General features: G+C 42.6%; 5 protein-coding genes across 24 annotated transcripts in view; 2 read left to right on the top strand and 3 right to left on the bottom strand.

Annotated features, from left to right (window-relative positions):
* Nucleotides 1-470: 470 nt before the first annotated feature.
* PCNP (PEST proteolytic signal containing nuclear protein) lies at nt 471-12142 on the bottom strand. 2 transcript variants are annotated; one of them, XM_064644194.1, is made up of 5 exons: nt 12031-12142; nt 8438-8606; nt 6411-6485; nt 5854-5909; nt 471-4912 (listed from the first exon to the last, which is right to left on the bottom strand). In XM_064644194.1, exons 2-5 carry the CDS (start codon nt 8513-8515, stop codon nt 4783-4785), a joined length of 339 nt encoding a protein of 112 aa, XP_064500264.1. In that variant the 5' UTR covers nt 8516-8606; nt 12031-12142; the 3' UTR covers nt 471-4782. The 2 variants fall into 2 exon arrangements, with proteins under 2 accessions (XP_064500264.1, XP_064500265.1); XM_064644195.1 differs by having other exon boundaries at nt 8438-8658; nt 12031-12100.
* Nucleotides 12143-13842: 1700 nt separating this feature from the next.
* TRMT10C (tRNA methyltransferase 10C, mitochondrial RNase P subunit) lies at nt 13843-17506 on the bottom strand. Of its 5 annotated transcripts, none has more exons than XM_064644213.1 (3): nt 17443-17506; nt 15592-15745; nt 13843-15391 (listed from the first exon to the last, which is right to left on the bottom strand). In XM_064644213.1, the coding sequence occupies exon 3, from the start codon at nt 15358-15360 to the stop codon at nt 14107-14109; it is 1254 nt and encodes a 417-aa protein (XP_064500283.1). In that variant the 5' UTR covers nt 15361-15391; nt 15592-15745; nt 17443-17506; the 3' UTR covers nt 13843-14106. The 5 variants fall into 5 exon arrangements, with proteins under 5 accessions (XP_064500283.1, XP_064500280.1, XP_064500279.1 ...); XM_064644210.1 differs by lacking the exon at nt 17443-17506 and adding an exon at nt 17387-17434; XM_064644209.1 differs by lacking the exon at nt 17443-17506 and adding an exon at nt 17273-17433.
* Nucleotides 17467-19403, top strand: TXNL4B (thioredoxin like 4B). Of its 5 annotated transcripts, none has more exons than XM_064644218.1 (4): nt 17467-17581; nt 17933-18105; nt 18454-18605; nt 19057-19403. In XM_064644218.1, the coding sequence occupies exons 2-4, from the start codon at nt 17974-17976 to the stop codon at nt 19220-19222; spliced, it is 450 nt and encodes a 149-aa protein (XP_064500288.1). In that variant the 5' UTR covers nt 17467-17581; nt 17933-17973; the 3' UTR covers nt 19223-19403. The 5 variants fall into 5 exon arrangements, with proteins under 5 accessions (XP_064500288.1, XP_064500292.1, XP_064500289.1 ...); XM_064644222.1 differs by having other exon boundaries at nt 17495-17576; XM_064644219.1 differs by lacking the exon at nt 17467-17581 and adding an exon at nt 17588-17726.
* Nucleotides 19404-20665: 1262 nt separating this feature from the next.
* LOC135409120 (putative protein ARB2BP) lies at nt 20666-25069 on the bottom strand. 4 transcript variants are annotated; one of them, XM_064644216.1, is made up of 4 exons: nt 24530-25069; nt 24104-24175; nt 22079-22201; nt 20666-21743 (listed from the first exon to the last, which is right to left on the bottom strand). In XM_064644216.1, the coding sequence occupies exons 3-4, from the start codon at nt 22085-22087 to the stop codon at nt 20688-20690; spliced, it is 1065 nt and encodes a 354-aa protein (XP_064500286.1). In that variant the 5' UTR covers nt 22088-22201; nt 24104-24175; nt 24530-25069; the 3' UTR covers nt 20666-20687. The 4 variants fall into 4 exon arrangements, with proteins under 4 accessions (XP_064500286.1, XP_064500287.1, XP_064500285.1 ...); XM_064644217.1 differs by having other exon boundaries at nt 24758-24774; XM_064644215.1 differs by lacking the exon at nt 22079-22201 and having other exon boundaries at nt 24758-25068.
* SENP7 (SUMO specific peptidase 7) overlaps nt 24875-26524 on the top strand; it is a 36216-nt gene continuing 34566 nt past the window's right edge. For 2 of the 8 annotated variants that reach the window (XM_064644199.1, XM_064644201.1), the window contains exon 1: nt 26365-26403. Coding sequence is in view for 3 of the 8 variants with exons in the window: in XM_064644202.1 (XP_064500272.1) it covers nt 26368-26403 (36 nt within the window). In the remaining 5 variants the exon portion in view is untranslated. Of the gene's footprint in view, nt 24937-26356; nt 26404-26524 lie in introns of those variants that run through there. The other 6 variants (XM_064644202.1, XM_064644206.1, XM_064644204.1 and 3 more) reach the window with 6 other exon arrangements.

Consider the following 26524-nt stretch of genomic DNA (forward strand, 5'->3'; position numbering starts at 1 on the left):
GTCACTCTGTTGTCACCCTCAGGCCCAGGGCTGTTGGGGAACATGCTGACAAATCTAGTGTGACCTTGAAGGGGCTCTGCTGAAAGTAAGTTGGTCTTCCTCCCCTGGGAAAAGTTTTGTCCAAGGGGCAGTATTTTGCCTTACAGATGATAACAGCATTGCTGAATGATTTGGTGCTTTTAGATGTGCAATAGTCCGAGCTCTTGTCATGGCTTTAAATTTTACACGTGAACAGGACTCTTAAACAAGCATCGAAGTAACAAAAGCAAGGCACACCCTGAGACAGGCTGCAGTTTCACAACTGCCTGTTACTGCAGTTCTAGACAGTGGCAGCTGGTCTGCCTGTGAACAGGGAGGGCCACCACAGTCACACTTCTTTCACAGAGGCACAGCTGTGATTCTGTAACTACTGAGCATCAGCCAACATGGTTTGTGCGACTACTATGTTTACTAATTATGGGAGGCTGGGGGAGAAAAGGAGAGATGTTTTTATTAGAACTTGCATTACCTTTACATTAATAAACTTGTGCTGCCAGGAAAACATCAACATACGCTCATGACTTCAAGTTTCAGTGGAGCTCTTGCTCCATTTGTGCATTTGTCACATCAGGAAATCCAATCCCAAAAACCAGATTTATGAACTACACAAGCTTAGCAGATGTTTGTAAGACCTCACTGTACAACACCGCACCAAGAGGTTCATACTCTGCTTAGCAGTGCTGACAGTCACTGCCAGTCCTCCCTCCTCTCTGCCCAGCCTGAAGGCAGCTGGCTTGGAAGTGTCCAGACCTCAAAAAGGCGTGTGCTGCAGTCTAAATATTTGCTTTGGTGACTAAATCTTGCTCGGACTCCCCCCACTGCAAACTGTTAAATGAAGGTTCATAAACAGAAACTGAACATGCTATATCCAGAGTTTAAGGGTAACGGTTCGTTTCATGCTTTTAATTCCATGGATAACTACACTTCTCCTCCGAGGCAGTGGCTCCACATTATTAGATACTAGCAGCTTTCCTAGGTAAGCACTATATAAGATGCCAGTATTTCAAAATTACAGAACAGTAGGAGATCCCTTCATTAATAAAACCAGAAGAAATAAGGAATGTTTACAGGATACAGTAAAAGGCAAATTGTTAATTGTCCCATATTTATGGTGTTCTTCCATCTCTTGCCAGAGGAACTAGACAACAAATTATCGTAGTTTTAGAACATTACCTTCCCTTTTGTAGCTTAAGGGCAGGACTGCTCAGCATTCCTCAGTTTGTAATTTTATAATGAATTCAAAAAACCCCAACCTTTTTGCAGAACAGCCTTTAGGGCTGCTAACTACAGAGAAAAAAAGCCTTCTTAAAACTCTGCTGCTTCTCCAAACAGATGTGTCTCACCTTACTCTAGACAGTTGTACTTACGCCAGTGATTTCCAATAGTTTAAAACCCATCTGCCTCTTCAGGAAGCAGAGACTGCCCTTTTCTCAAAAGCTGACTTTTCCTCCAAGTCTCTTCACAAAGCAAACTTTGGTAAAGCCACAGCCAGCACACAGAGCTCAGCACAGTCCTGTCAAGGGGTGCTCTGCAAACCCGGCAGACACAGAGACGGAGCACAGCACATCTGGCAGCAGCTGTGGCTGCTGCCGTGACGCTCACGGTGGGACACAGAGAGTTGGTTTTGGTAAAGGTCAGTGTATCCTGTGACTGGCCATCCCTGACATGGCACGAGCCTGAGAAATGGCACCTTAGAGACACGCTGGCTGGGACTTCTTCCTTCTAAAATCTTGATTCTGAGAATCTGGACAGTGCACCTCCCACACTCTAAGGAGTGAAATTAGTCAAGCAGCTACACCCGGGATTGCCTGAAACACTGCCAGCAGTAGTACACTGCACTGTTCTGGGGTTGGGTTTTGGGGGGGGGGGGGTTGTTGCCTTTTTTTGTTTGTTTTGGTTCTTTTTCTTTGGGTTTTTTTTTTTTTTATTTTAATATAGTTAGCATTAGATGAGTTTGGATTCATTTACAACGCAGCAGGCCCAAAACAGCCCAGCTGCAGGGTAGCACAGAGGAGGTTACCAGGTAACTCCTCACATCACCTCATGTCTTCAATGTTCTGCAGGCTGCTCAGGTGCCAATTCCTGCTAAGCAAGCATAAGCCTTCTGAGATAAAACTACACAAGTTAGATGGATAGACATTTCAACCACTGACAGCTATACATACCTTGCTATTCTAAGAAATTAATGGTCTCAGCACACCTCCTGGAAGCACTTACAGACAGCTAAATCAGATAGTTTACCAGGAGTTTCAGGATTCTTCAACATTCTTAGAAAAAAGGAAAAAAAGAGGCTCTCTGCACACAAAGACCATGACTATTCTAATATTCTAACAAGAGCCCACAGCTTCAAGTGAATTCCTAGGTAACATTTGCCTTTCAGGTCAATCAGTTTGTTCTTTCAAGTATCAGACATTAAACACCAGCAGACATCTCGTAGCTACAAGATCCAGCTTGTCCGGCACTAAGTCCTACAGGGACTGAGGCCACCTTGATCAATTCTCTTCCATGAAGCATCAGGAAGAGAACACTTGCATCAGGTGAGGCAGGATCACTGAGCTTTAGAAGCTTCTGCAGTCTCTCCCAGTCTATAATTATTTACTGACCATAGGAGTAAGATAGATAAATATAACTTTTGTTCTCTCACTGGCATGGAAGGTATTTCCTAGTGTGTCTGCTCTTCTGCTTGGCAATTTCCTAAATGATTTTGAAGTACAAGGAAACTCTGCATATGAGTGTCTACTTGAGCCCAAGATGTAGAAGACAGTGGTGGTATGTCAACTAAAAAATTACCAGATCTCCAAGCTATCTTCTTATTCAAAATTCTGTTTTGCTTTTTTCCTAATACAAGTGATCAACATAATATGGAGCAACTACTAAGGAGCACGAGAAAATAGCTGTTCACTATGAATTACCACTATCTTAAAGGGATTTATTTCAACAAACATAACCACATGTGATGAAAATAAGTGAAAAGTTTGCCTTGCCTAGTTCCAGTAATGCCCAAATCTGTTTTGGAAGTCCTGAAAGTCAGTTTTGAAAGTGTGTTTTGTTTTAAAAAAACAAGTATTTCTGCTATGAAAAAAAAATAATGTATACATTTTTATGTTACGTTTATAACAAGGCTTTTAAAGAAAACAGTTACAGGTATTCAACTGCATCAGACTTCAAAAGAAAAAAGATTACACATACAATACAAAAATACAAAAAAATATTTTTTAGAACTTACAAACTCAAAAGTCTAAGTGGTCAGAGCTTTCCTAAAATAATAATAATAATAATAATAATAAAAAAATACACTTCAAGATGCACTCTCCTTTCTGCACTTGCAGGTTCAACTTCAGTACGAAGGTTTTAGAGGCAAGATAAAAGCAATTTGTATACTGAATTCTACAACCAGTTCCTGGCTGAAATTAATTTAGGGGTTGACACTATCAGGTATTTGAGTTTAAAAAAAAAACCTTCTGTTTGTTTGGGGTAGGGGGAACGCAGGTGGTGGTGTTGCTGTCGATAAATTTGTTTAACCAGTTCTGATAGTACAATGTTTTAAAAATAAGCAATCTAGATTAGACTAAAATTTAGACAGTCATTACTAAAATCCTACAGCACTGTTCTGCAGTATGAAAGCCAGGAAATTAAACTGACCAGACTAATGTCATGGCTGAAAATCACTGCAAAAGGCAGACAGGCAGGAAAAGGTCAAGTTTTATTTCTGAAGTCCACACTTGTTAGAAGCATTAGAACTGCAGACAGAGCATTCTTTGACCTGATAGTGTCCACTGAGGTCATAGCATCAAGGCATTTTGTTTTAAATGGCAAGACAGGGAAAGTGCATCTTGGATTTTTCATACTTAAGCAGTGAGTTACTGATTTTTGGTGTGGCTTTTATTCCTTCTAGGCATAGTAAAGAAAAATATTTCAACCAAATGTGAAGCTTAATGTACATTAGCTTGTATTTTTGGTGGTGGCTTTCGTGTACCACTAGGAAATGCTAACAAGCACTACTCAAGGCTAATGATTTAAGAGGAGCACACTGAAAATACTGATTTACCTTTGTAGTGAATATTCTTTACAGACTGTATCTAATATACAGACAAGGCCCATTTCCTTAGGATGAAACAGGCCACAGAAGGTTACACATCCTACATGAAGTTTAAAACAAAATTAGAACTAAGTTACCAGAGCCACTCAGAGCAAATAATTCCTACTTTGCGGAGACTTAACAAAAAGGTGACTGCAGGGAGAAAAAAAATCCAGGTTCTTATTATTTCCTGTGTAGATTATATTCAAATTAATAGTCCAGTAACACTTCTAGCACAAAACAATGCTCTCTCTTTAGCAGAATTCCTAGAAGTCAACTGTTTCTCCTGTTATGAAGAGGGAGCCAGAAGTGAGAATGCACGGGCATTCAATTTTAACCTGATTAAAGAGACAGTAACCTTTTTCATCCACCTTATTTAATCACTGACCAAAAAAAAAAATTCTTAAAAAGGTACCACTCCAATTTCTTTATTATCTGTAACCTTTTGAAACTAATCACATGAACTACAAAATTAGCAAATGCCTTGAAATCTGTATAGAAAACATAAATTACCTCTAATTTCAAACTAATTTATTAGTGTACCACTCAAAATCTTAAAAAAGTGGCTCCAAAGATAGTCTCATACCATTCTTAAAAAAGGAAACTGTTCCTTTAACGTTACACCCTCCCCTCCCCCCAAACACCCAACTTGTAATCCACATCATTTAGTTATTTTCTTGGTCATGGACATTTCCAAGATGAGATTTTATATTTCGTTCCCATAGCTTCTGGTTGTCAGAAAATCCATGCTTTCCTTTATTGAAGGAATTTGGTCCTGCTGAAGTTGGTGTATCCCTGTGAAAAAGTAAAACAAGGACAGTTAAGAAAGTCAGCTCAACTACAGCAGTCTGTGCAATGTGACACTGAAAACACCAATTTCAAGTCCAATCTGCTGCCAGAAACTACCACACGTTTCTTTCTGTTACATCAGGAGTCCTCTCTATCAGCAACGGGAAACTGGCCACAGAACTGATCTCTCCACAGCATCTCAAAACAGAGCAAATGAGATGGGGCAGCAGGAGGTGGGAGTGGCAGTAACTGCTGCAGCTGTGAAGAATTCTTCGCAAGGATTAAAAAACTGAGGATCCAAATTTGCTACTGGAGACAAAAACCCCCACAAAAGTAGAAAACCTCCAGATGGATTAACTTTAAAAGCAGTCTATCGTGATAAACATCTTTAAAACACATATTCCTAAAATTCATCCCTAATTTAAGCAAAGCCTACTCTGAAAAGGTCCCTATTAATTTTAGGATTGGCCCTCTACTCAAATCTGTAGCAAGCAGAAGAACTACATATATTTGTTTAAATAAACAATTTTTTTTTCTTTCTGAAAGAGATGATTCACATCTTCTCCTTGTACAGAAGTTAAAAAACCTCACCAGACTGCCCTACTTCAAGGCAATTTACAAAATGGAGAACCAGAAAGATACATAGTGGCAAGCAGGAACTCCCACCCATTACCTTTCCAAGAAGAGAACAAGCTTCTATTTAATGCAGAATCAATTTCTTCATCACAAAGGCAGCAAATAAGATTCAAAGTTCAAATGTAAATGTACTACTTTTAACCTACAGACACAACACTTGAAAATTTTCCCGTTTCCGGGAAAGAAAAATTTCTGAGCCCATTCTATCTTCCTGTATTTCTAAGACATCTGCAAGATCTGACCTGTGGAGGAGGTCAGTGTCATTCTCACACACTCACCTCTCTCCAAACCACAGTTAAAAGCTGACCTACCTTCCAATGTTCTTCATGCGCATCTTGGCTTCTGGAGGCATTTCTTCTGGTTCACTCTGCAGAGAGAAAGGAGGTCAGAGCATGGCTGGGCACTTGCCTTTGAACATTTCAAATGCCTGGCAAGATAAAGGATGGACTCCAGCCCCACAGGAAAGCAAAGAGACTTGGGACAGAACAGAGGTTCTACAAGGTTATAGACCGAAATACAAATTCCTTTGTTGACCTCTGTGTAAGAAGGAGCAAGATATCTATGACATGACAAGATATTTAGCAAACCAGAAGCACGACTTTCCTTCACCTCCCCTTTATTAAGCCCAGAAAAAACAATCCTTAATTCAAATTATATAGTGCATCTCATTTTCAGGTAAAAGTTATCAGCACTTTAATGACTTCTTGAACCAACACAGAGCTACAAAGTTGTACATTCTTAAGCAGAAACAAGAGAGATGTTTCTGGGCTGAAAATTCCTGACATTTATGTAGAAAACTTTAAAGAACCCACTCTCTCTGCCTCCCACACCAATGGTATTTTGTGTTGATCACTGGCTTATTACTCACATCTTCATCTTCATTGAAAGCTGCTGCTACAGAAAGGGTTTTTGGAGCCAGGGTTGGAACAGGCTCTTTAGGTTTCTGAAAAAGACCAAATAAACAAGTAAAGTAAGTCTACTAACTCAAAAAATCTACCCTTGGCCTTTAAAATATTTTGGTAAGTGAAGTCAAACATCTTCACTGAAATGGGCAATCAGGGGGAAAAGTTTTTCTTTGAATCAAGCACATAAAGGTTTCTCTAACAAAAAAGGAAAAATGAGTGCTTGTTTAAGTATGATACACTCTGAGCAAGCTCAGCCCTTTCATATTACAGCTCTCCACAAGCAGGTCTTAACTTTCTAGCACACTGCAAGGCTACTCAGCCACTGGTGCATGACATGAACAATTAAAAAGATCCTGGGTAAGTTGTGGTATTCAAAATTTTACTATGTCACTGTTTCCATTATTCTTTTGGAGTATTCTTATCCATCAATGTCAGAAAGATGAATATGTTTATTCTCTGGTATTTTAACAATATAACAGCTTTTTGGCTTAATTTGATACTTTCAAATGAGCATCAGTGTGTATCACACAGGCCAATTAATATAAAGCTCCTTTGAAAAGTATTATTTTTATTTCCAATAAAAACCTTCCTCCATTTAAAAGTGTAGGAAGCTGTCAAACTCACAACTGTTACAAGTAATACAACAGCAGTACCAAAAGTTGTTTTGACACCACTAAGAGCCAAGTCACCAGTAACAGTTTGCTTCTACAGTACTACCAATTATCTAAACCAATCACATACAGTGCTTTCTCCATTTTTACTTTATTGGTGATTATTTAATATATACTCATAGAAGCTGATACTGCAGCAGAGTCCTTATGCAACTGTGTACAGCTGTTCTTTACTGACAGTGTACAACAGTAGAACACCGTACCATATTTAAAGCATCTGCTCCGCAGGAATGGGTAATGTTCTAAGGGACTAAAAATGACTGGAAAGAAACAGGATAAGTTTCAGCACTGTCCCATCTGGTGCACTGTCAGTCACCCACTAAATGCAGTGAGCCAGAAATCCTGAGCCCAATTTATTGCCACTGCAAGCATCTTCTGACATAAGAAACTGAAGTATGCTGGTGGCTCAGAGAAGGCAGCTCTGTCAATTCTTCCTCAGTCTGAGCTGACCTGATTGCATTCATACCCTAGAACGCTGCCAGCCCACATCTCCCATCTCAAAGTAACAGAGCACTCTTTTAATCTTTTGCAGATCTGTAGAATGCTGGCACTGCAGGTGCAAGCCTTTCATGATTACAGTTTGAATTTAATGCAGACAAGGATTTATAATGTATCCATCACAGTGGTAGGCAGGAAACGTAAATGAACTGTATTAGATGGAGAGGCAGTGCCAGGCTTGTCCTTGCCCAAGCTATAGAGGACTGCTTTTGAAGTAAAGAGACTCATCAGATTCACATCTAAACAAGCACAAGGATACCTTGTACCGGACAATAAAGGGCATCAGAATTCCTAGCAACCTATGTAACGAAGCCTCGTGTCTTGCATAAAGTACAAATGAATCACACTGACCTTGCAAAGCACAGGCAAAGTCATGAAAAATCAACTGTACTTCCCCGTCCAGAATAAGATCTTTGGAGTGGAAGACAACCTATTAAGCCATCTAAGAGATGCTTTCTTGCATCCTATAGCATGAGGTTCCCAGCACTCATTTCAAAGTAGCCTGAGCAGTTTAACAAGTCTGCTCATTTCCCTCAGGAAATTATTCCAGACTTATCAAATCTCATTATGAAATTATTCTCTATGTTCAAAGATCAACAGTTCATTTCAATCAAGTCTTTTGCTTCCTAAGACAACTGACCTGTTATTAATCACCCTGAAGTACTTACACATGCACAACTAGTAGGCCCTGCAATGCCTGCTTAAACTTTATCCAAGTTACCCTCATGGAATTCAAGGTTTCCCTTTGTGAGGAAGCCTTCCCAAAGTGCTACCCGTTTTGCCTCAGTTTCCCTAAAATTAAAAGCCCTTGGGCAACTTACATTTGCTCCTAGTTTGATGGATATTGCAGATGCCTTCTTTGTTGTCTGACTGCCTATGGAAAATCCAAACTTGGACATTTTGGCAGGAGCAGGCTTTGTGGTGAAGTCTTCGGCTTCTTCATTAGCTGCCCGTTTCTCTGCGCTGCGACTCGAACTTTCTCCTCCATTACTGGAAGAAACAGTCTTAGTTTTCACAGGTTTTTCTGCCTCTTCTTCAGGTCCTGGTGAAGTCGAAACAACTTACCAAGATGAGCTACTTTTACTGAGCAGATTGATGGGAGCAGCAACCTCAAAAAGCATTATACTTTGGGTGCAATAGGTAAGGTGTTTTTAGTGACAGCAGTTTCCACCAATGTACATTTAGTGGACAGCAAAACACAAAGAGGAGAAGAAACTGCAAGCACTCCACTACTGGTAAAGAACTTCTTTTGTATGAGCCAGGAAAACAATCTTGAAGCACCATCTCTTTTATTTAGTATGGAAGTCAAAGTTCACGTAGTAAATTACATGTAGATGACTAAATCTTTTTAGGGTTTTAAGTTGCCATAGATAAGCTTTGATAACTGGAATCCCAATTCCAAATCTAGAGTAGATAATCTAAGTTAAAATTAATTCTACTAAATTTCTACAAAATCATGTCCATGCCAGTCTCTAGGCTTGTCTGGCACAACTCTAAAACCATGGGAGTGACTGCAGTGAGGCCGGCTGTCTCAATCATCTTTCAAGTCACTGCTTGTCCGCATCTCATCTGTAATAAATCTGCCAAGCTCTGCTTGAGGAAGGAATCAGCACTAAAAAAACATATATATATATATATTTCACCTTTTCTAGGTTTGTATAAAGTCATGGAAAACATAGCAGCTGAACAGTGAACCACAGATTAAAAAACACTCCAGTAACATTTCCATTCCTACATTATCAGCTTCTTCAGCTACACCAAGGGACAAAGGTGTCCTTGGAAAACTCATACTGAACATAGTAAATGCTTCAGCAAAAAGACACTTCCCTGCTGCTGCAATAAGCAAACCCCTGCAGTAGCAGGAGGAAAAAAAAACCCCAACACACATTAGGGAATGGACAGGGAAGTGCTCACAGTAACAGTTTAAGAAAAACTGGAGTTAGCACCAGTTCGTCATCGTATCAAGTGGAGAATAGGACATTCCATGCACAGCAAGTTCAGACCATCAGGGAAAAAAGGTAATGGCAAAAAGCTACTAAGTAAGATGGAGCAATGGGAGAGAAGAAAGTCTGAACTGGAGGTCAACAATATTGTAGCTCTGAGGAAAAAAAAGCAGCAAACAACATCAGGACACAGGAAATCTAGGGAAACCATCTATATACATGTATTTGCTATTCCCCAAATCATAAGCAGCAGAATATACCATTTCAGCAGCATTTCTACCCCACTCTTCCAGCTATCAAGATAAGTGATTGAAACAAAAATAGATTTATTGTTCGCCTTTGGAAATATGGCAGATCACAAAAAATATTTTGTAACTTTAATCAGCTTCACTAGAAATTTGACCCAGAAAGCATAGATATAACAGTAAAAAACCAAAAAGGAAAGAGAAACAAGCAAAATTTACACAAGTGACCTTGGGTACTCGTACCTGACTTAGCACAGTTTACCAAACAGCAATCTGCAAGACTAGAAGGTCTTTACAGCTAGTCCATGGAACTACATTAAACAGAATATTCCAAGTCTAGCCTAGGTACACTAGAGAATGTGACTCAAGGGTAGGTAGGAGATTCACTGGCCTTAAAAGTGCTGGAACCATGGGCCTAAAAGTCTATTTTTTCATAATATACAAAATCCACAGCAGCCCAAATCTCAGGGCACACAGGACCAGTCCAGGTTCTGAAACTAGTGCTAGCTTGAAGCTAATTACACTGAAGCTTACTTCTTTAAGGGAAAATTCTCAAATACTGCTAAGCACAAGGTGAAGCCTAACACAACCTACTCACATCTGTTTTCTCACCAAATTTTAAGGAGCATCTCTCTCAAAATTAGCTCCTATCACTGCATTCTGAGTTTTACTTCTACTAGGCTTGATGTAGGATGAACTGCAGAGCTGTAAGGGGCACAGGACAATTGGGAAGGTGGGCAAGGAGCTGCTGTGCTGTTTGATTTCTGCAGAAAACAGAAATGCAGACATATTAACCATGAAACAGGTCTCTCCCATGCCAATGCATGCATATATATATATATATTCCAAAACATTAAGGTTTCTTTATTATTTCCTAGAGATATCAAGGAGATCACACTTCACCTACAGAAAGCACTAGCACTATTTCCAAAACTAGACTGATCGGTGCTGTTTTTGTGGATCACAGAAATAAAAAGCTGTCCTACTGCACAGAGGAGTTTTACTCATGTGTAACAAACCACACGAGTGCACAACTTCCACTCTCCAGGTGGTTGCAGTGACAAGACTGACAGTGCCAGCTGCACAGCATTCCAGGATCTCTTGTCTCCAGGAGTGCGACCACTGGTGGAGGTGGGAACAAACCAGACACAACTAAGTTAATTCTAAGATAAACCCCACTAACCCTGGCAAAGGCTAAAGATTCCAAACTGCTTTCAAAAATCATCAAGAGCTAACTATTCTTCCTTAGGGCCAAGGTACCATAACTCATTAAGACCATGTTGCAGCACACCAAACAGCACACAGGGCACTAAGGATTACTGATGCTCTCCAGATACTGTACTACTAACACAAAAAAACCCCAAAAAAACAAACCCAAAGGCCCACCAAAAACCAACAGAGAACCAAGAGTCAAGGAACTACCTAAAAATCAAGTATTACTGTTCAAATGTCAGTGATTATCAGAAATAACATTCACTGTTGAGGCTGTCCTAACTGGTTTACAAGCCTGATTTAATTTTTCAGCAGATCAAAGAAATGCCCTCTGTCTACAGATATATTTAACCACCAAAACCCAACTACAACACAAATAGAAACACACCAGGAAAAAAAAGTTTTATCTTTGAAAAGACATTATCCTCTCAACTTTAAATCAAGGGAAGAAAAAAGAAAAGCAACATCCCACTAAAAATTTTCGAATAGTGCAGAAAAGACAAGGCTGTCCAGTCACAATATAAATACTATAAAACCAAACCATAAACTTACAGGTTGCTGCCAAGCAAAAAAACCCCAAGATGCTTAAAAAGGCAATTAAGGAATATTCACTGTACTCATATGTAAAAAAGGTACCGCGGCTGCTAAAAGTAAAGCTTTAAGGTGTTGTCTTCATCCTTGCAGGCAGCAACAACCGAATTTCTCTCAAAACACAGCATAAGTATCCCGCGTAATTTTAACAGAGAGAAATAGCACATTTGCGTGGAGAAGATGTCACAGTTTTACAAAAGTGCCTGTAAGGCTGAGGACAGCAGGCCCAGACTCGGCCTATCCTCCAGCGCAGCCCCCTCAGGCCCGGGCCGCCCCCTCTCCCCGCAGGGCCGGGCATCACACGGCCCGGCCCGGGCCCGCCCGGCCGGGGGAGGCACTCCTGGGCCCTCCCCACCCCTGCGGGACCAGCGCGGACGCCATTCCCACCCCACAGCTCCGCGGCGAGAGGCGCTACATGTTCACCTCCTGCGGGCTGCGGCCGCTTCGCCTTCTCCCCCTCGGCTCTGCCGTCCGCCATTTTCCCCCGCCTCCGCCGCCTCCCGCGCCGCGCACGCGCCACGCGCCGGCCCCGCCCCTCCGCGGGGCCCCGCCCCTGCGGCGCGCGGGGACGGCCCGGCGGGCGCAGATGGGCTCCGGTCCCCTCCCATTCCCTTCCCTCCCCTCCCCTTCCCTTCCTTCCCTCGCGGGGAGCGCCAGCCCCCGGCACCGCCAGCTGAGCCGCTGCGTCACAGGCGTGTGGAGGAATCGCGGCCGCTGCCGCGCTGACCGGCGCGCCCTCCCCGCCGCGCGTGGTTTAGCGATTACGGTCCGTGTTTCACCAATATCGTGCCCTCGTCACCTCATCGGGGTGTATGAGTATCTACGGGCAGCGGGGGCGGGAAGTGCCAAGAGGACGGAGCCAGGCTCTGCTCGGCGGTGCCAAGCAGTAGGACAGGAGGCAACGGGCAGAAACTGAGGCACAGGAAGTTCCAGCTCAACTTAAGGAAAAACTCCTTTACTGTGCGCCTGAGCGTGCACTGGGACATTGCCCTGAGAAGGTGTGGAGTCTCCCTCACTGCAGATATTCAAGAACCATCGGGACACAATCCTGTGCCACGTGCTCTAGGATGACCCTGCTTGAGCAGGGAGGTTGGACCAGATGACCCACGGTGATCCCTCCCAACCTGACCCGTTCTGTGATTCTGTGACTGTAACACGAGCTCAAGTGAGCAGTGACACCATTTCCCCTCCCCAGTGTGCAAACCAGTCACAGAAGAGGCTGTATGGCAAACAGCAAATGACAGGAGGGTCATGGTACCCAGCAAGCAGCGGGGTTTTGGAACTTCTTTAAGGCCCCTTCCAACCCAAACCATTCCATCATTCTATGACATGCAGCAGCTCCATGTTGTCTCTTTCTCCTGTGAAGAAAAAGGGGCTGCCCAAGTGTGGCAGCTGAAAGGAACCAGGTCTTTCCATGAACCAGGGGTTATCCATGCCTGGAGACTCCTGTGCCTCACAGGCAGTGAGAGGCAGTATTGGAGTAGAGAATCTTCTGCTTTCCAGTTCCCCCCTCAAAACGATGTGTACTAAGAGGTGAGAAATTCCCCCCTCGAAACGATGTGTACCAAGAGGTGAGACAGGGAGTGCACACCACCAACACCTGGTATATTTGAAGTCTACTCTGTGAAATTATACTCCCCTCTCCTAGTTTTTTTAATTTTCAGGACCAAACTCACCACCTGCCATCACTGACTTCAAGCATTAGGGTAGTTGACTAAATTAACAATTTAAGCACCCCTTAAAACCCTTCTTGTGCTCCAGACAGAAAGGTCTCTCCTCCTCAAATACTAACAGGACATTTTATCACCTCAAAAGTTCCAGCACTGTGGGAAATTTACATTACATGGCCTGAAAACACAGGCACTTGGGGATAAAAGCTTTTTATTTTTTTTTGCACGGTCAAGAAATTTGATTTATTCCTTTCAAACAGGGACTTGATCTGTGCCAGACAGAACATCTAGAAATAAAATGGGCAGCTCCACAAACTCAAGCAAGGTTTTACCCATTTGTTTTTAGTTCAGCATCCAAAAGTCAATGCATCTGCATATCAAAAGAAGATCCAGGAAGTAATGGGGAGGTCTCTTCTACTTCATCTTAGTAATCTTTTTAGTATAAAACTATAGACAGCCTCCAACCACTGCAAATCCAAAGCAGGGAGGTGTTCTCTGAAGAATGACCTTTGCATTCAGTTACAATCACCCTTGTCCCAGCATGGTTCAACAGAACAGACTGATATTCTTTGTGCAGAGTAATTTTTTTAGAACATATTATCTCATTTCTCTTACATAATTTCAATAATGTGTGCATAAATTTAAACAGCTGGACTACTAAGGTAATTAAAAAAAAAGGCAACCCTAACAGCAGTCATTTCAAACTTAAGCAACAAAGACATGTTTTGAGATAAAGAGCTGAACAGAGTTTTAAATGTCCCAAGAAACCGGAGCATTAAAGGGCACAGTTTGCCTGTAAAAAAAAAAAGTCATTCTCTTTTCCATCACTCTACTTCTGCTTTAGTTTATACTTCTTAGGGTAGTTCTTGGCAAATCGCTTTTGTACTTCTTCCTGTCTCTTTCCAAGTTTAAGCGTGTTCAGCAGGTCTAAGGTTTTTTTCAGTTCACTTACAGGCTTGGTTACAAAGCCACGATATTTCCTTTTTGGAACAAACTCCAGAGCCTTCTTCCAGTCGGCAGTATCTTTCAAGGTTAATAAAATATTCATCATTTGATCCAGGGTAAGATTTTTGCCACCAGTATTCCAAAGCAAGTATTTATCCAGCGGAAGGGCTGCGGTCTCCAATCCCAGTCGCTTCGCCCGTGCTAAAGAGACTCCTGTTTTTATGCTCTTGTCAACCATCGACCCGACAATATAGATTTTATCGTGATCAAATGTTTTCATCACTTTGGGAGAATCAGCTGTCAGGTAGATGAGTTTATCCCTTGGAAAGACTTCTGTGTAGCACTGCTCTGTCACAGTGATAAGCAGCTTGCCCCATGCCTCTTTATAATGCTTAAGAAATTCCCTATGATAGAGGCTATCATCCTTGAAGTTACAGAAGTGGATGTGGAACGGATCCACAGCCTTTCGATTGCAGCCTTCGCTCTGGACCAACTGTTTCACTGTGTTTGCAACTTCTCGGACAGACATTTCTTTTTCGTAAGACATGTCAAATACCAGAGGCTGGCCAAAGACCATGGACTGAGCAGCCCTCCAGTTGTAGGCTTTATCCATAGTGCTGGCCCACAAAGATAAAAATGGACTCTTTTTGGTTTCATCCATTTTTGAAGTTTGCTCTTGTGGTTCCAGCTTCCTTTCCCTTTTCTCTTCCATCTTTCTTTTGTCATTTTTCTTGTAAAGTTCTTTGAGATACAAAAACTTTAAATACTTCTTTTTGGCTGACTTGGAAGGACACTCCATAAACGTTTTTAGCTGTTCTTCACTGACATTTTCTGGAACTAATTTGCCAGCTAGTCTCCACATCTCCAAAGTCTCACGTGCAGCAGCCAAACCAGAAAGCTCCTGAGGCTCAGAGACCGTCTCACTGACCTCTTCTTGCAACCCAGACTTCATTACCTTCTTCCATGCATCTAAATCTAGTTTTTCTGAGGGTTTGCATGAGTTGTCCTGCTTCAGACAAAGTGATAAACTCAGAGTTCTACTGAGTGGAAACAAATCCCTTTTCATCCCATGTTGTGCAGCAACTGGAAGGACAGAACTTCTTACTATTTTTTTCAGAAGCATATTAGCAGACTGCATACTTAGACATGTGCTGTGTTCAAACACTTATCTGCAAAACACCAACAGAAGGAAAAACAACTTGTCAGAATTCACAAAGAAAACATGCACTAATTTTTATTCTTAGCAACACAGACAATAGCTTAATTCTTGGAGAATACTAGAAATTCCTTTTTCCACTATTACGTTTTTTACTGTTTCCTAAATAAAAACAGTATGTGTGACACTACTGCTTAAAACAGCTATACTTACTGCAATTCAAAATGTGGTCAAACAACCTCCAAGTACTGTCCAAGATCTGTACCAGGTTTTCTGTACCATATGATGAGTAGGAGCCTTTTCAACCCAGGTCAGTGAAATGCTGCATAGACACCTGAAATATTTTTATACACCGAATTTATCTGTGCTGTGAAAAGAGAAAGAAGAAATGGAAGAATAAGCAACCAGTATATGAAAGGGCCATCTTTTTTCTTTTTACTAAACTGCCCATTAAGGTGGTATTGGCACATAAAGCTAAGGAGATAAACCCTACAGCCCCATTAATTTCATATGCATTTGTATTTAAATGCGAAAGGTCTGCAGAAAAAAACCACCCAAGACTGTTTAATATTTTCTTTATCCTATGCAACACTACAGAACTAAAATCAGTGAAGTTTCAATGCTTGAGAAAACATGATTTGATCAAAACTAAAATTAGCTCAAAATTTTGAAAACAAAATCCATGATCTCCCTAATAACCTAAAAATAATTTGATGTACAGAAGAACAAGTTAAATCTAATTTTGGGGTTATATATAAGTACCTGCTCAGATGAGGCACAGAAAGAGCTGTGTATTAAGAAATGTGACATAACCTGGCCTGCTTTTACTATACAGTAACTGGTCAAACTGGTGACCAACTTCTCATTTACTACTGTTCTTAAGATAAAAGGAACAAAAACAAACAACCAACCTAACAATGTGAAAGTTGAGAAGTGTTACTATAGAGATGTTCCTAATTTTACATGTCACCATTAAACCTACTGCCAAAAATAATAATCAAAGAAGTATTTTGTCCAGCTTGGAGAAATCAAGGGATAAGTTCCTCAATTAACTTATATTACTGGAGCTTCAATTAAATCAATATTTAAACACCAGATTTACACAATCAGAACACTTGGTGACAGCTTTTGATAGAGCCAAGTTACCTTCCAGTGTGTCCAACATTCACACTAACATCATTACTGCAAGATTCAATCTAAACCTCTTTTAAGAACTTAAGATTTGTAACACATAAATTTTTTTTTTCTTTTTAAGCATGGCTTCACCGTAACTAATCTCGGGCACAGAAAAGCCCTTTACTGAAACTTCAGAGACTGAATAACTCTTCTTACTTCCCCAGCACAGCTGCGCACACACGGAATCACAGCCTGAGACAGGCTGGAAGGGACCACTGTGGGTCATCTGGTCCAACCTCCCTGCCCAGGCAGGGTCATCCCAGAGCACGTGGCACAGGATTGTGTCCGGATAGTTCTGGAGTATCTCCAGTGAGGGACACTCCACACCTCCTCTGGGCAACCTGTTCCAGCGCGTTGTCACTCACCCAGTAAAGAAGTTCCTCCTCATATCCAAGAGGAACTTCCTGTGCATCAATTTCTGCCCAATGCCTTTTGTCCTATTACTTGGCATCACCGAGCAGAGCCTGGCTCCGTCCTCTTGGAACCCTTTCTTTAGATGTTTATTCACATTAACGAGGCTGCCCGTAGGGGGACACGCTAGGCCAGGGCACGCAGTCATGCGGCTCTTCCAGAGCAGCACGGCCCGCTGCTGAACAACTCCTAAACCAGCCACGATCACCCGAGCGATTACCCACGCCAGGTCACCCTCCAGACCCAGCTGTGCCCTCTCCCCTCCCCAGAACACCGGCGCGCCCTCCCCACGCTGGGCAGGACCCACGGGCACCGCGGCCTCCGGGGCACCGAGAAACACCTGCCCGAGCTCCGGCCGCGCTCCCCCCCGCCCGAGCTCCGTCGGGGCAGGCCGGGCAGACCGCGGCGGCTCTGGGCGCACCCGGCGGTCACCGTGGGCGCCGGGGCCGCTCCGGCCACGCCGCCATCCGGGCTCACCTCACGGCGCCGCTGCGCCTGCGCCCGGCGGGCCCGGCCCGATCGCGGTGCCGTGCCCCTGGCCTTCCGCCGCGCTCCGCGGCTGCGCGCCCACCGTTCCGGGCTCCCTTCGTCCCCACGGCGGGGCCTGCGGCGTGCGGTGATCCCAGCTTTTCCGTCTTCCATCCCGGGGGCGCGGTGGGGTCTTGATGCGGGGCAGGGTCTGGCCCCGCCGCCACGCTGGTCTGGGACTGGGGCGTGAGGCAAACGCTGGGACCCGAGGGGTTTGTCAGCTCAGCGTGGTGGTCTGTGATTTCTCTTCCTCTCTCCTTGTCTGCCCCCTCTCTCGCCCCCTCTCTCCCCAGTCTGTCTCTCTTTTTTTTTTTTTTTCCAACTTTTTTGATTTAATACCGCGGAGAAGTTTCGCTTATTTTTGTCCCAGGTGGTTGTTGTTGTTGTTTGATGGTGCGTTGTTCTGGTTTTCTGTTGTTTCCCGCCCCCCCCCCCCCAGCTGTCAGGTGGGGATTTAGCTGGAAGCAGTGATCTGTCGTGATGAGTTTTCTGCTGCCCAAACTGACCTCGAAGAGGGAAGTGGATCAGGCAATAAAAGGTGTGGCTGAGAAGGTTTTGGTTCTCCGTTTTGGAAGAGATAACGATGCTGTTTGTCTGCAGCTCGATGATATTGTAAGAGTAATTTCTTTTTTTTTTTTTTATGAACTCCACAAATACAGCTGTTGCATACAGGGGAATATCATATGTTGCTTTTGGCTAGTATGGTGCCTCATGAAAAACTTGTTGACAATTAAATGTAGAATGAAATTATACTATATTCATAAAAAGGTTTGAAAAGCAAGTAAATGTTTGTGTTATTATTGTATTGGGTGTAAAAAGTGTTTGAGGTAGACAAGACATGATATTCTAGCCCTGCTTAAACTGATAAGACATAAGAGAAATGGGCTTTATCAAGCTTGCCAGCCTCTTTTCCTCTTGCGTCTCAGTCCATTTGTCATGCACTTTTCTCACTCTTTTCAGCTTGCAAAAACAGCTCATGACCTAAGTAAAATGGCAGTCATTTACCTGGTGGATGTGAACAAGGTCCCAGTGTACACCCAGTATTTTGACATCAGTTACATTCCATCTACTGTGTTTTTCTTCAATGGACAACACATAAAGGTGGATTATGGGTGAGTCATCCTTCCTGGCATTCTCTGTTATGTTTGTAAGAACAATCAGTCTTTCTCTGTTACCATGGGAAGGGAACACGTAAAACCTACAATGTTGTTACCAGCATCTGCACTGAGAACTCTGTGGGAAGCCAGAAGAAACTAAAATAGAGAAGCATTTTGAAATATGCTCTGATGCAGTAAGTGGGTGTTGACTGTCAAATATGCCTGACTCTGCAAAAATAGTAAAAAAATGGTTAAAGTCTGAGATGTGACCTGTTTGAGGACCTGTTTGAGCTTTGGAGGTCCCAGTATATTCCTGGCTTGGTTGTGCCATTACAGGGTGTTCATTCTTTCAGCATGACCAGATCAGAACCCCTCATGTCGTCATACATATTTTCATGTCTCTAGGTGTTTTTGCTTTGAACACTTTAACATTATAATTCTACCTTTATCTTATGGTTATATTTAGGTCTCCAGATCATACCAAATTTGTAGGAAGCTTCAAAACAAAGCAAGACTTTATAGATCTGATTGAAGTGATCTACCGTGGAGCAATGCGCGGAAAGCTCATTGTGAGAAGTCCTATTGATCCCAATAACATTCCTAAATACGACCTTCTCTACCAAGGAATTTAATGGGTTGACCTGAGGTAAAGAATTACAGAAATGGACAATGTTCTAGATCCTTTTTTCTTCACCTCTGATGCGGTGGGACAGTTTTGAGTGTTTATGCTGAAGGATCATATTGGTCTCCTTCTGAAGACAGACATTCTGTCACCTCATGCTTTTCTCATAAATAAAGCTTCATGTTCTTGCATAGAGTTTACACAAGTGACTGTTCTTTGAGTTTCATGCTGACCAGCCCCTATAGAACAGGCAGGTTGTGTGCATCCTCAACCTTCTGAAGTGAACCAAGGCACTGTAAAGTCTATTAGGTGTCTATTCTGTACCATTTTCATTCACATATAATGACAGTAAACCTTACTTTATTAGAAAAGCTGTCCTTGCTCTCAAGAGCATTCAACTAACTGTGCCTTTCCAATGGAATTTTGCACTTTTACCCATGCTGGATAACAGGACAGAAGCTCCTTCCAACAGTATTAGCGATGACTGAAATCTGAAATGGATATAAACACAAAAGGGAGGTTGATCTTGTTCTCGAGTATTACTGTTCAACAGTTTTTTTGACTGAGATGGGAACCTACTACTACACTTGAAAGAGAAGGTTTTGCCATCCTTCAAAGCTCTTTTGCAGCCACTGAACACTTAATTCCCACAAGCAGAATTAACTGGTTTGTTTACATTCACTTTAAAGATTATTTGAACTTCTGCTTGTATACATTGCAAACCTTGAGTATGTACATTTAAAAACTGTTTCCCACCTCTGTGTAGAATTAAACAGCTGAGTGGAAACAGCAATGTCGTTCTTTTGTGTTAGTTTGGTAACTGCAGGCTGCTAGAGTATTGTATTTCTACAGCAGCTCATGTCCAGTGTTCTCACAGGCCTAGTTGGCTTTAAATGGAAATTACCTTAGCTCACTGTATCATGTTTGGGGCACACCAACTCTGACTGGACCGAAGGTAGTAGTATGTAGTTCCCTGAAGTATTGTTCAACTTAACAGTAAATGTTTCAGGAAGGAAGGTGGATGCTCTGGCTCTTGAAAGATTTTAAGCAATGTATGGTACATAGTGAGGAAGAAACAGATTGTTTACATGTTTTTTCTATTCCAGATTTATCCTTTTAATGAAGCTAGGCACTTAAGCAAGTGTTTTACTGCTAGCTTAGTCTGATTATACAGCCATAACTGTAGAGTGTTTATTTTTAAAAATTATATGCTTGAGTTGATATGCCTTAACATCTTTATTGTGTTCAACTTTAAATTTCACAGCTAGCCAAAGGGTTGTGGCTTAAGGCTTTCAATAATACATTTCTTTCCTAATAGTTAACTTTAGTGTTTTTTTAATCAAAACCAAACAAATTAGCTTCAAACTTAGAACTCTAAGTTGCTCCATAGTGAAATGAAGGTTCTTAGGTGATTGAAAGGTGTAGAGGTAGCTATGAAAGGAAGAGACTACTATCAAGAACAAACCAGTGTGCCTTTATTTATTGGCTCTCTTCTTCTTTGTGCTGCTTCTGGTTGCAATAGGTGAATGCCTAAAAGCTGTTACGGTCTTAGCTTTCAGGGAGCTCTTCAGGTACTTAAAGATGGCATGGAGACAGCAGGAGGGTGCTAAACCACACTTTTCCGTTCCAGCAGAGACAGTGGGACAATTTGTTCTCAAGAGAAAGTCCACAGTCTTATTTAGAGGTTTACTGTTTGACACCCACTCGCGGCAGCATTTCAGTATCCATTCCTGTATCTGTGGATTGTTCCTGGTCTGGTGCTGTATGTTGTGCAGAGAGTCAATGAAGGCCACGGAGAACACTTTATTCATCACCTCACATGTTTTCTGCACCAGCAGATCAACGAACACCAAGCCACCGTAGCCATGGGCAATGAAGGCCACATTCTTGGCTGCGCTCTTTGAAATGAAATGATCCCACACATACATGGTGTGCTCCTCAGGGCTGCTGCTGCCCCTCTTGGGGATCCACCAGACAGACTGTGTAAAAGTAACTGCTTCTTCCCTGGTAGAAAAGTGGTGCTTTTCAGTCTTCAGATCCGCAAAGTTGTCATTGGGATTCAGTACGATCACTTCCCAGTGGCTTTGAAGGGCCATTTTGATGAATGGTATTTGTGTTCCATGTCTCAGGCCATCACTGACAATTGTCTTTTGCCCCCACTGTCCAGCACAGAAAACTCCACGGTCTTGAAGAAGTATAATGAGGCTAGAGGAACTTGTTAGTGCATTCTTGCTCATGAAAAAGAAACTTCTTGGTTCATCCTCTGTAGCATCAGTAGGAATGTAAACCTTCTGTAGCATGCAGACCCTCTCCAGGAGCTCATAAACATACTGGGTAATAAAATGTCCCAGAACTTCATAGCGTTTATGATTCTGCTCAAATCTGCTCTTGTAATAATTGAAAACAAAGGACTCATTTGTATCCAGATGCCTCAGTTCCCCTTTTATATTGAAGTCATACTTCAGATCCTCTTGATACTCCGAACCCTCTATTAGTTTCCTCAGGCTGAGTTCGTGCTGTATTTGTAACCACTACAAATTAAGAAGACTATGTCAGTGTGGCGATAGACCTCCATACAACACCTGCTTAACCCCCCCTCCAGCCTCTGTATTAGAATTCAGATTTAAAAGCAGTTACAAAGAAAATACTTGTTGATCCAGACTCTCTCTTGGTGATGTGTAGTAAACCAGCTGCTTGTAAAATCTCTTAAGAGATTTCAGTTGCTAATTTCCAACAGCAGTAACATATCTGCCTTTATTATGCCTTGATTTCAGTTTGCTAGTTAAAGTTTGCAAGCTAGTTTGTTTATTTAAAGACCTTTTTAAGCTAGTTTGAATTAAAGGCCTTAAGGAGGAAGTTTGTGTACCTGGTTCATTGTTCATTTTAACAGCTCTTCTATCATGCTGTGTCCTAGACATTATCTTGAAACTCTGCTGAGTTTCAAGGCTGCCTTGTCAGTTGGAAATAGTCCCGAGTATCTTACTGGATCCTAAATTTTTAAAGAAAATCAAGCTGCACTTACTAAAGACTTCAACCTTCACATTGCTTGTGTACCAGCACGCCCTCCATGTTCTACCTTCAAACTGCACTAGCACAGATAATGCATGTATGTGTTTGCTTTTTGCTCATCACTCTGGTTATTCATTCATCATTGCAAGCACTTGCCACATGGATAGGAATGGATGGCAGAATAAGCTAGCCACTGTGATCCAGGAACAGAAGAAAACAAAATCCATGCAGGTTGGAAATATCATGAGGTTGGATTGAGGTCTCTAGTTTCAGATTATCTCCAGTGAATTATATAAGTTTATCATAACTTCCTATTTTCCTAATAACTCTTCAATCTACTCTGACTATCAGTGGCTGTAGAATGCTAAACAGTGCATGACCTTTGGTGTGGTTAAAATCCTACCTTTTCAGGAGTTTTGTCCTGACACAGTAATTTTTTTTTTAAAATGTTTTACATTAAGTTATATTTGTCAAGTTATTTGGTACAAGCTACTCTCTATCTTTAAGTTTTTCTTGCTGAACTAACAGAAGTTTTTAGAACACGGTAAAGCACCTTCTGTGTTAAAACTCACTATACCATCTGATAAAGCCAATTACTAGGACTAAAAGTGATCTGAATATTTTCATGTAAGTGACTTGAGTTGGAGCCCAATGCTTTCAAGGAATGCAAGTTTCCCTGAGTAAACTGATTACCATATTGAAAATTATTCCTTAAACATCCAAATTTTAAAAAGTTTTCAGCTTTTCAACACAGCAACATCACATACATTTTCTTTTTGAGCAATCTCCATTGGGTTTATAATGTTAAGTCCTCTCCTCAGGATCATTCCTGTCTTCTGATTAATAGAGAGCAGGCTAGAAAATGGTACCTTCTCCTTTTTTATCTCATGTAATCAGTATATATAGAAAAGGGGGAAAAAATCAGATTCTAAGACACAATCCATTTACTGTCTTGCCAGTTTCTTGAAAAGGAAGCAGCACAAAGAAATTGCAAGTGCACATGTTCATCTATGTTTTTTTCATTCTGCAGGAAGGCACGAAAGACACAAAGGAGATGGGAGAACAGTCTTTTTGCTATACTACTGAACTATGGGCAATTCATAGAAAAGAGATCATATTTAGTAGGGAAGAAGCTATGCATATTCATGTTGTTGTCCCCAAGCGATGAAGTGGGAGAAAAATGGACATATTTTAAGGGAAGATGTCTATGGATAAAGGTGAAACATTCTATAACAATTATGAATAGATAAATGCTATTTCCTTACAGAGTGGCATGCTGTGGATCACTTCTCAGTCCCTAAAAGGTTGAAGACTAATTTCCCAACTTACTATGAGCAGGAAGTTACTATTCCCTTACTTCAGCTACTAACAACAACATTGCTTTTTCAGTTCCAAAACAAGGATATATGATTCCACATTAAACCCTGTGTATGTAATATTGAACATCTACTTTACAAAGCACTGTGAAAGGTTTCTGAAGATTTCAGGAGGCAGAAACACACACACACAAAAAAAGTTTTACATGAGGTGGATGTATGACTTCCCTTCCTAAAATTGCCTTCAAGGTGTGAAATAAGAAGTTTTGAGGCAATTTATACTAGGTTATCACTTAAGAGTTTGCTTGAATAGCAGCTTAGAATCATATACTTATTAGTCCAGAGGCACAGTAATGCCATTTACAGAAAAAATAATCACTCTTTTCCTTCCTCCCACATTTCTGTTTGGATTGTAGAATACTTCAGCTGTAAATTCAGCTAGTGTTTGTTACAGCAATTGGCACATTCTAAACACTACTGCAGTGTAAGCACTAGTCTTTATGAGATCTGTAAAGATTTGGGTTTTTTTTCCTCTTTAAAACCACTTTATTAAAGCCCAACATTACCGTATGCTCTCCTGTAAAATCTGTCATCATCGTAGATGGAAATCTTTTTCTCTCTGTGAGTGTAGATAAGTCCTGTGCATGAAAGAAAATAAACCCATCACAGTTATGTACTGGGGTGTATATCTGTAAAACCTATCAGTAGGTGATAGTTAGGGCCACCAAAAGCACTCAAGATAGTTCCGAGTTACAGGCTAACACCCTTCGTTTGTAATTTACACCTAAGTTAAAGCTAAAACCTCTTGAGTGTGAGACTAAACACTTGTCCGAACCAGTTTTGCTTCCCATTACCCAAGAGGACAAAACAGAAAGCTACACACATAAAGCCTACAATTCTGAAGCTGCCCTGGAAAAAAAAAACAAAAACAAAAAACAAAAAAAAACCCAGCAAAACCAAACTCCCCCCCCCCCCAAAAAAAAAATTCCAACCAGTAAATCTTTGTCTCCTCTTGGCTGTTAGGAGGATTTCCAAGGCCATCGGCTGCAAACCGTGGCCACAGCCGGGTTTATAAAGCAGCCGAGCCCTCCGGTAGGGGATTAACCCCCTGCTGGGGTCTGGCTGCCAGCTGAGGGAAACCTGGTTAGCAAGGGGAAATCTAATCTGCCTCGGGGCGGGTTCTCGATTGCTTCTCTAAAAACAATGAGCTTTTCTCCCACCAGCGGCTCAGCGCCGAGATAAACTCCCGAAAGTTAAAGCCCACAGCGGCTGACGGGTGGGGCGAGCCCGGTGCCCGGCCCGGCCCCGCGGGGCGGGACGAGGCGGTGCCCGGCCCGGAAGTGCCCCGGGAAGCTGCGCAGGCGGCGGCGGGCCCGGGTAAACAGCGGCGGCCGCGGCGGTGAGTGCCGAGTGGGGCCGTCCGGTCCCAGCCCCTCGGCCGCTGGAGCGGGGAGTAAAGCGGGAGCACGGCTGGCAGGCAGCGCCCCGGCGGGCCCGGCACCGGCCGGGGTGTTTCAGGCGAGCGAGCGAGCGAGCGAGCGAAGCCGGCGAGGCAGGGCAGGCGGGCGGAGGGCACCGAGGGAGGGAGGGTGGCGGCGGCGGCGGCGGCGTTGCTGCTCCTCGGGAAGGAGGCTGAGGAGGGAGTGCGGAGAGGTGGAATTGCCGGCCTAGGCTCTCGGCACTTGTGCGTTTGTCACTGGGAAGCCCGTTCGTTTCCTAGCGGGAGGAGCCGGCGGTGCGGGGTCGGGGGCTGAAGGAAGCGGGGGTTGGAGATCGGGAGCTGAGGAAGGGGGGTTCGGGACCAGGAGCCAGGCCGGGTCCCTGTGGTGACAGCCCGGGAGGTCCCTTTGCCCGCCCGAGCTGTCAGGAGGCCGCCGCTTGTCGGCTTTCCCTCTTCGGAACAGTAGGCAGTAGTTTGGCTTTTCTTTTTTCTGTCAGTCTGTAGATGTTGCTGTTCCCCACGCTGGGGGTCTTGGGCTTGTAAATTGAAAAATCCCGCTGAGGTAAATGAAAGTCCCTGAACTTGAAGGGCTTATTAAGAGACTTAAAAGCGTTATGCCAGAGTCATACGGAGTATTTATGAAGAGAACAAACACCTATGGATACTGAAAGCTCTGAAGCTGTGTCCTTCCACTGATGAAGTTTATAGACCACCAGGAATACTTAAATATTATTCTTGGAGCCCCTGTCCTGTAGTGCTACAGATGTCTTCTGTGGCTCCTTTTCACTCTGCAATCAAAGTGTTAAATGCTTATTGATTGTGTGCTTGAGGGGGGGCAGTTGATCATTAAATGGCTTCACTAAAGATAAATTCTTGTGACAATTTCTTTAATGGTTCTATCAGTGCTGACAATCCAGAGCCTTGCCCAAGCGTGTGTGTCTCTTGTATTATGGCTGTCAATTACTTTTTACTAAGGCTTGGAGTGACAGGACAAGGGACAATGGCCTTAAACTGAAAGAGGGTAGGTTGGATCTGAGGAAGAAATTTTTTTGTGCCGAGGGAGGTGAGATGCTCGAGTGGGTTGCCCAGAGAAGCAGTGGATGCCCCATCCCTGGAAGTGTTCAAGGTCGGGTTGAATGGGCTTTGAGCAACCTGACCAAGTGAAAGGTATCCCTGCCCGTGGTAGGAGGGCTGGGGTGGTTGATCTTTTAAAAGTCCCTTCCAACCCAAGCCATTATATTAATGTGTTTTCTTTGTCCTAGTTTGCTCAAAAAAGATTTTCTTGTTCTTTCTTAGTACCTACTGCTGTGGTCCTGCTTCCCTCTTAATCAGTAAACCACAAATTTTTTGTTTATTTTGTTTCTTTTTCTTTTTCCAGTAGAGAAAATCATGTCAGGAAGAACATCATCTTCAAGTCACGTCAGTGTAAGTGTTGTTATAAATTACAACAATGTGCAACAATTTATTTTGAGGCTGTGGGTATCCTAGGGCATTCTGATGTGTTTGCATAACCAAATTCATTCTTCAGCAGTCCAGCAAAAGCTGG

This window comes from Pseudopipra pipra, chromosome 2 (genome assembly GCF_036250125.1).
Source record: "Pseudopipra pipra isolate bDixPip1 chromosome 2, bDixPip1.hap1, whole genome shotgun sequence".
NCBI lineage: Eukaryota > Metazoa > Chordata > Aves > Passeriformes > Pipridae > Pseudopipra > Pseudopipra pipra.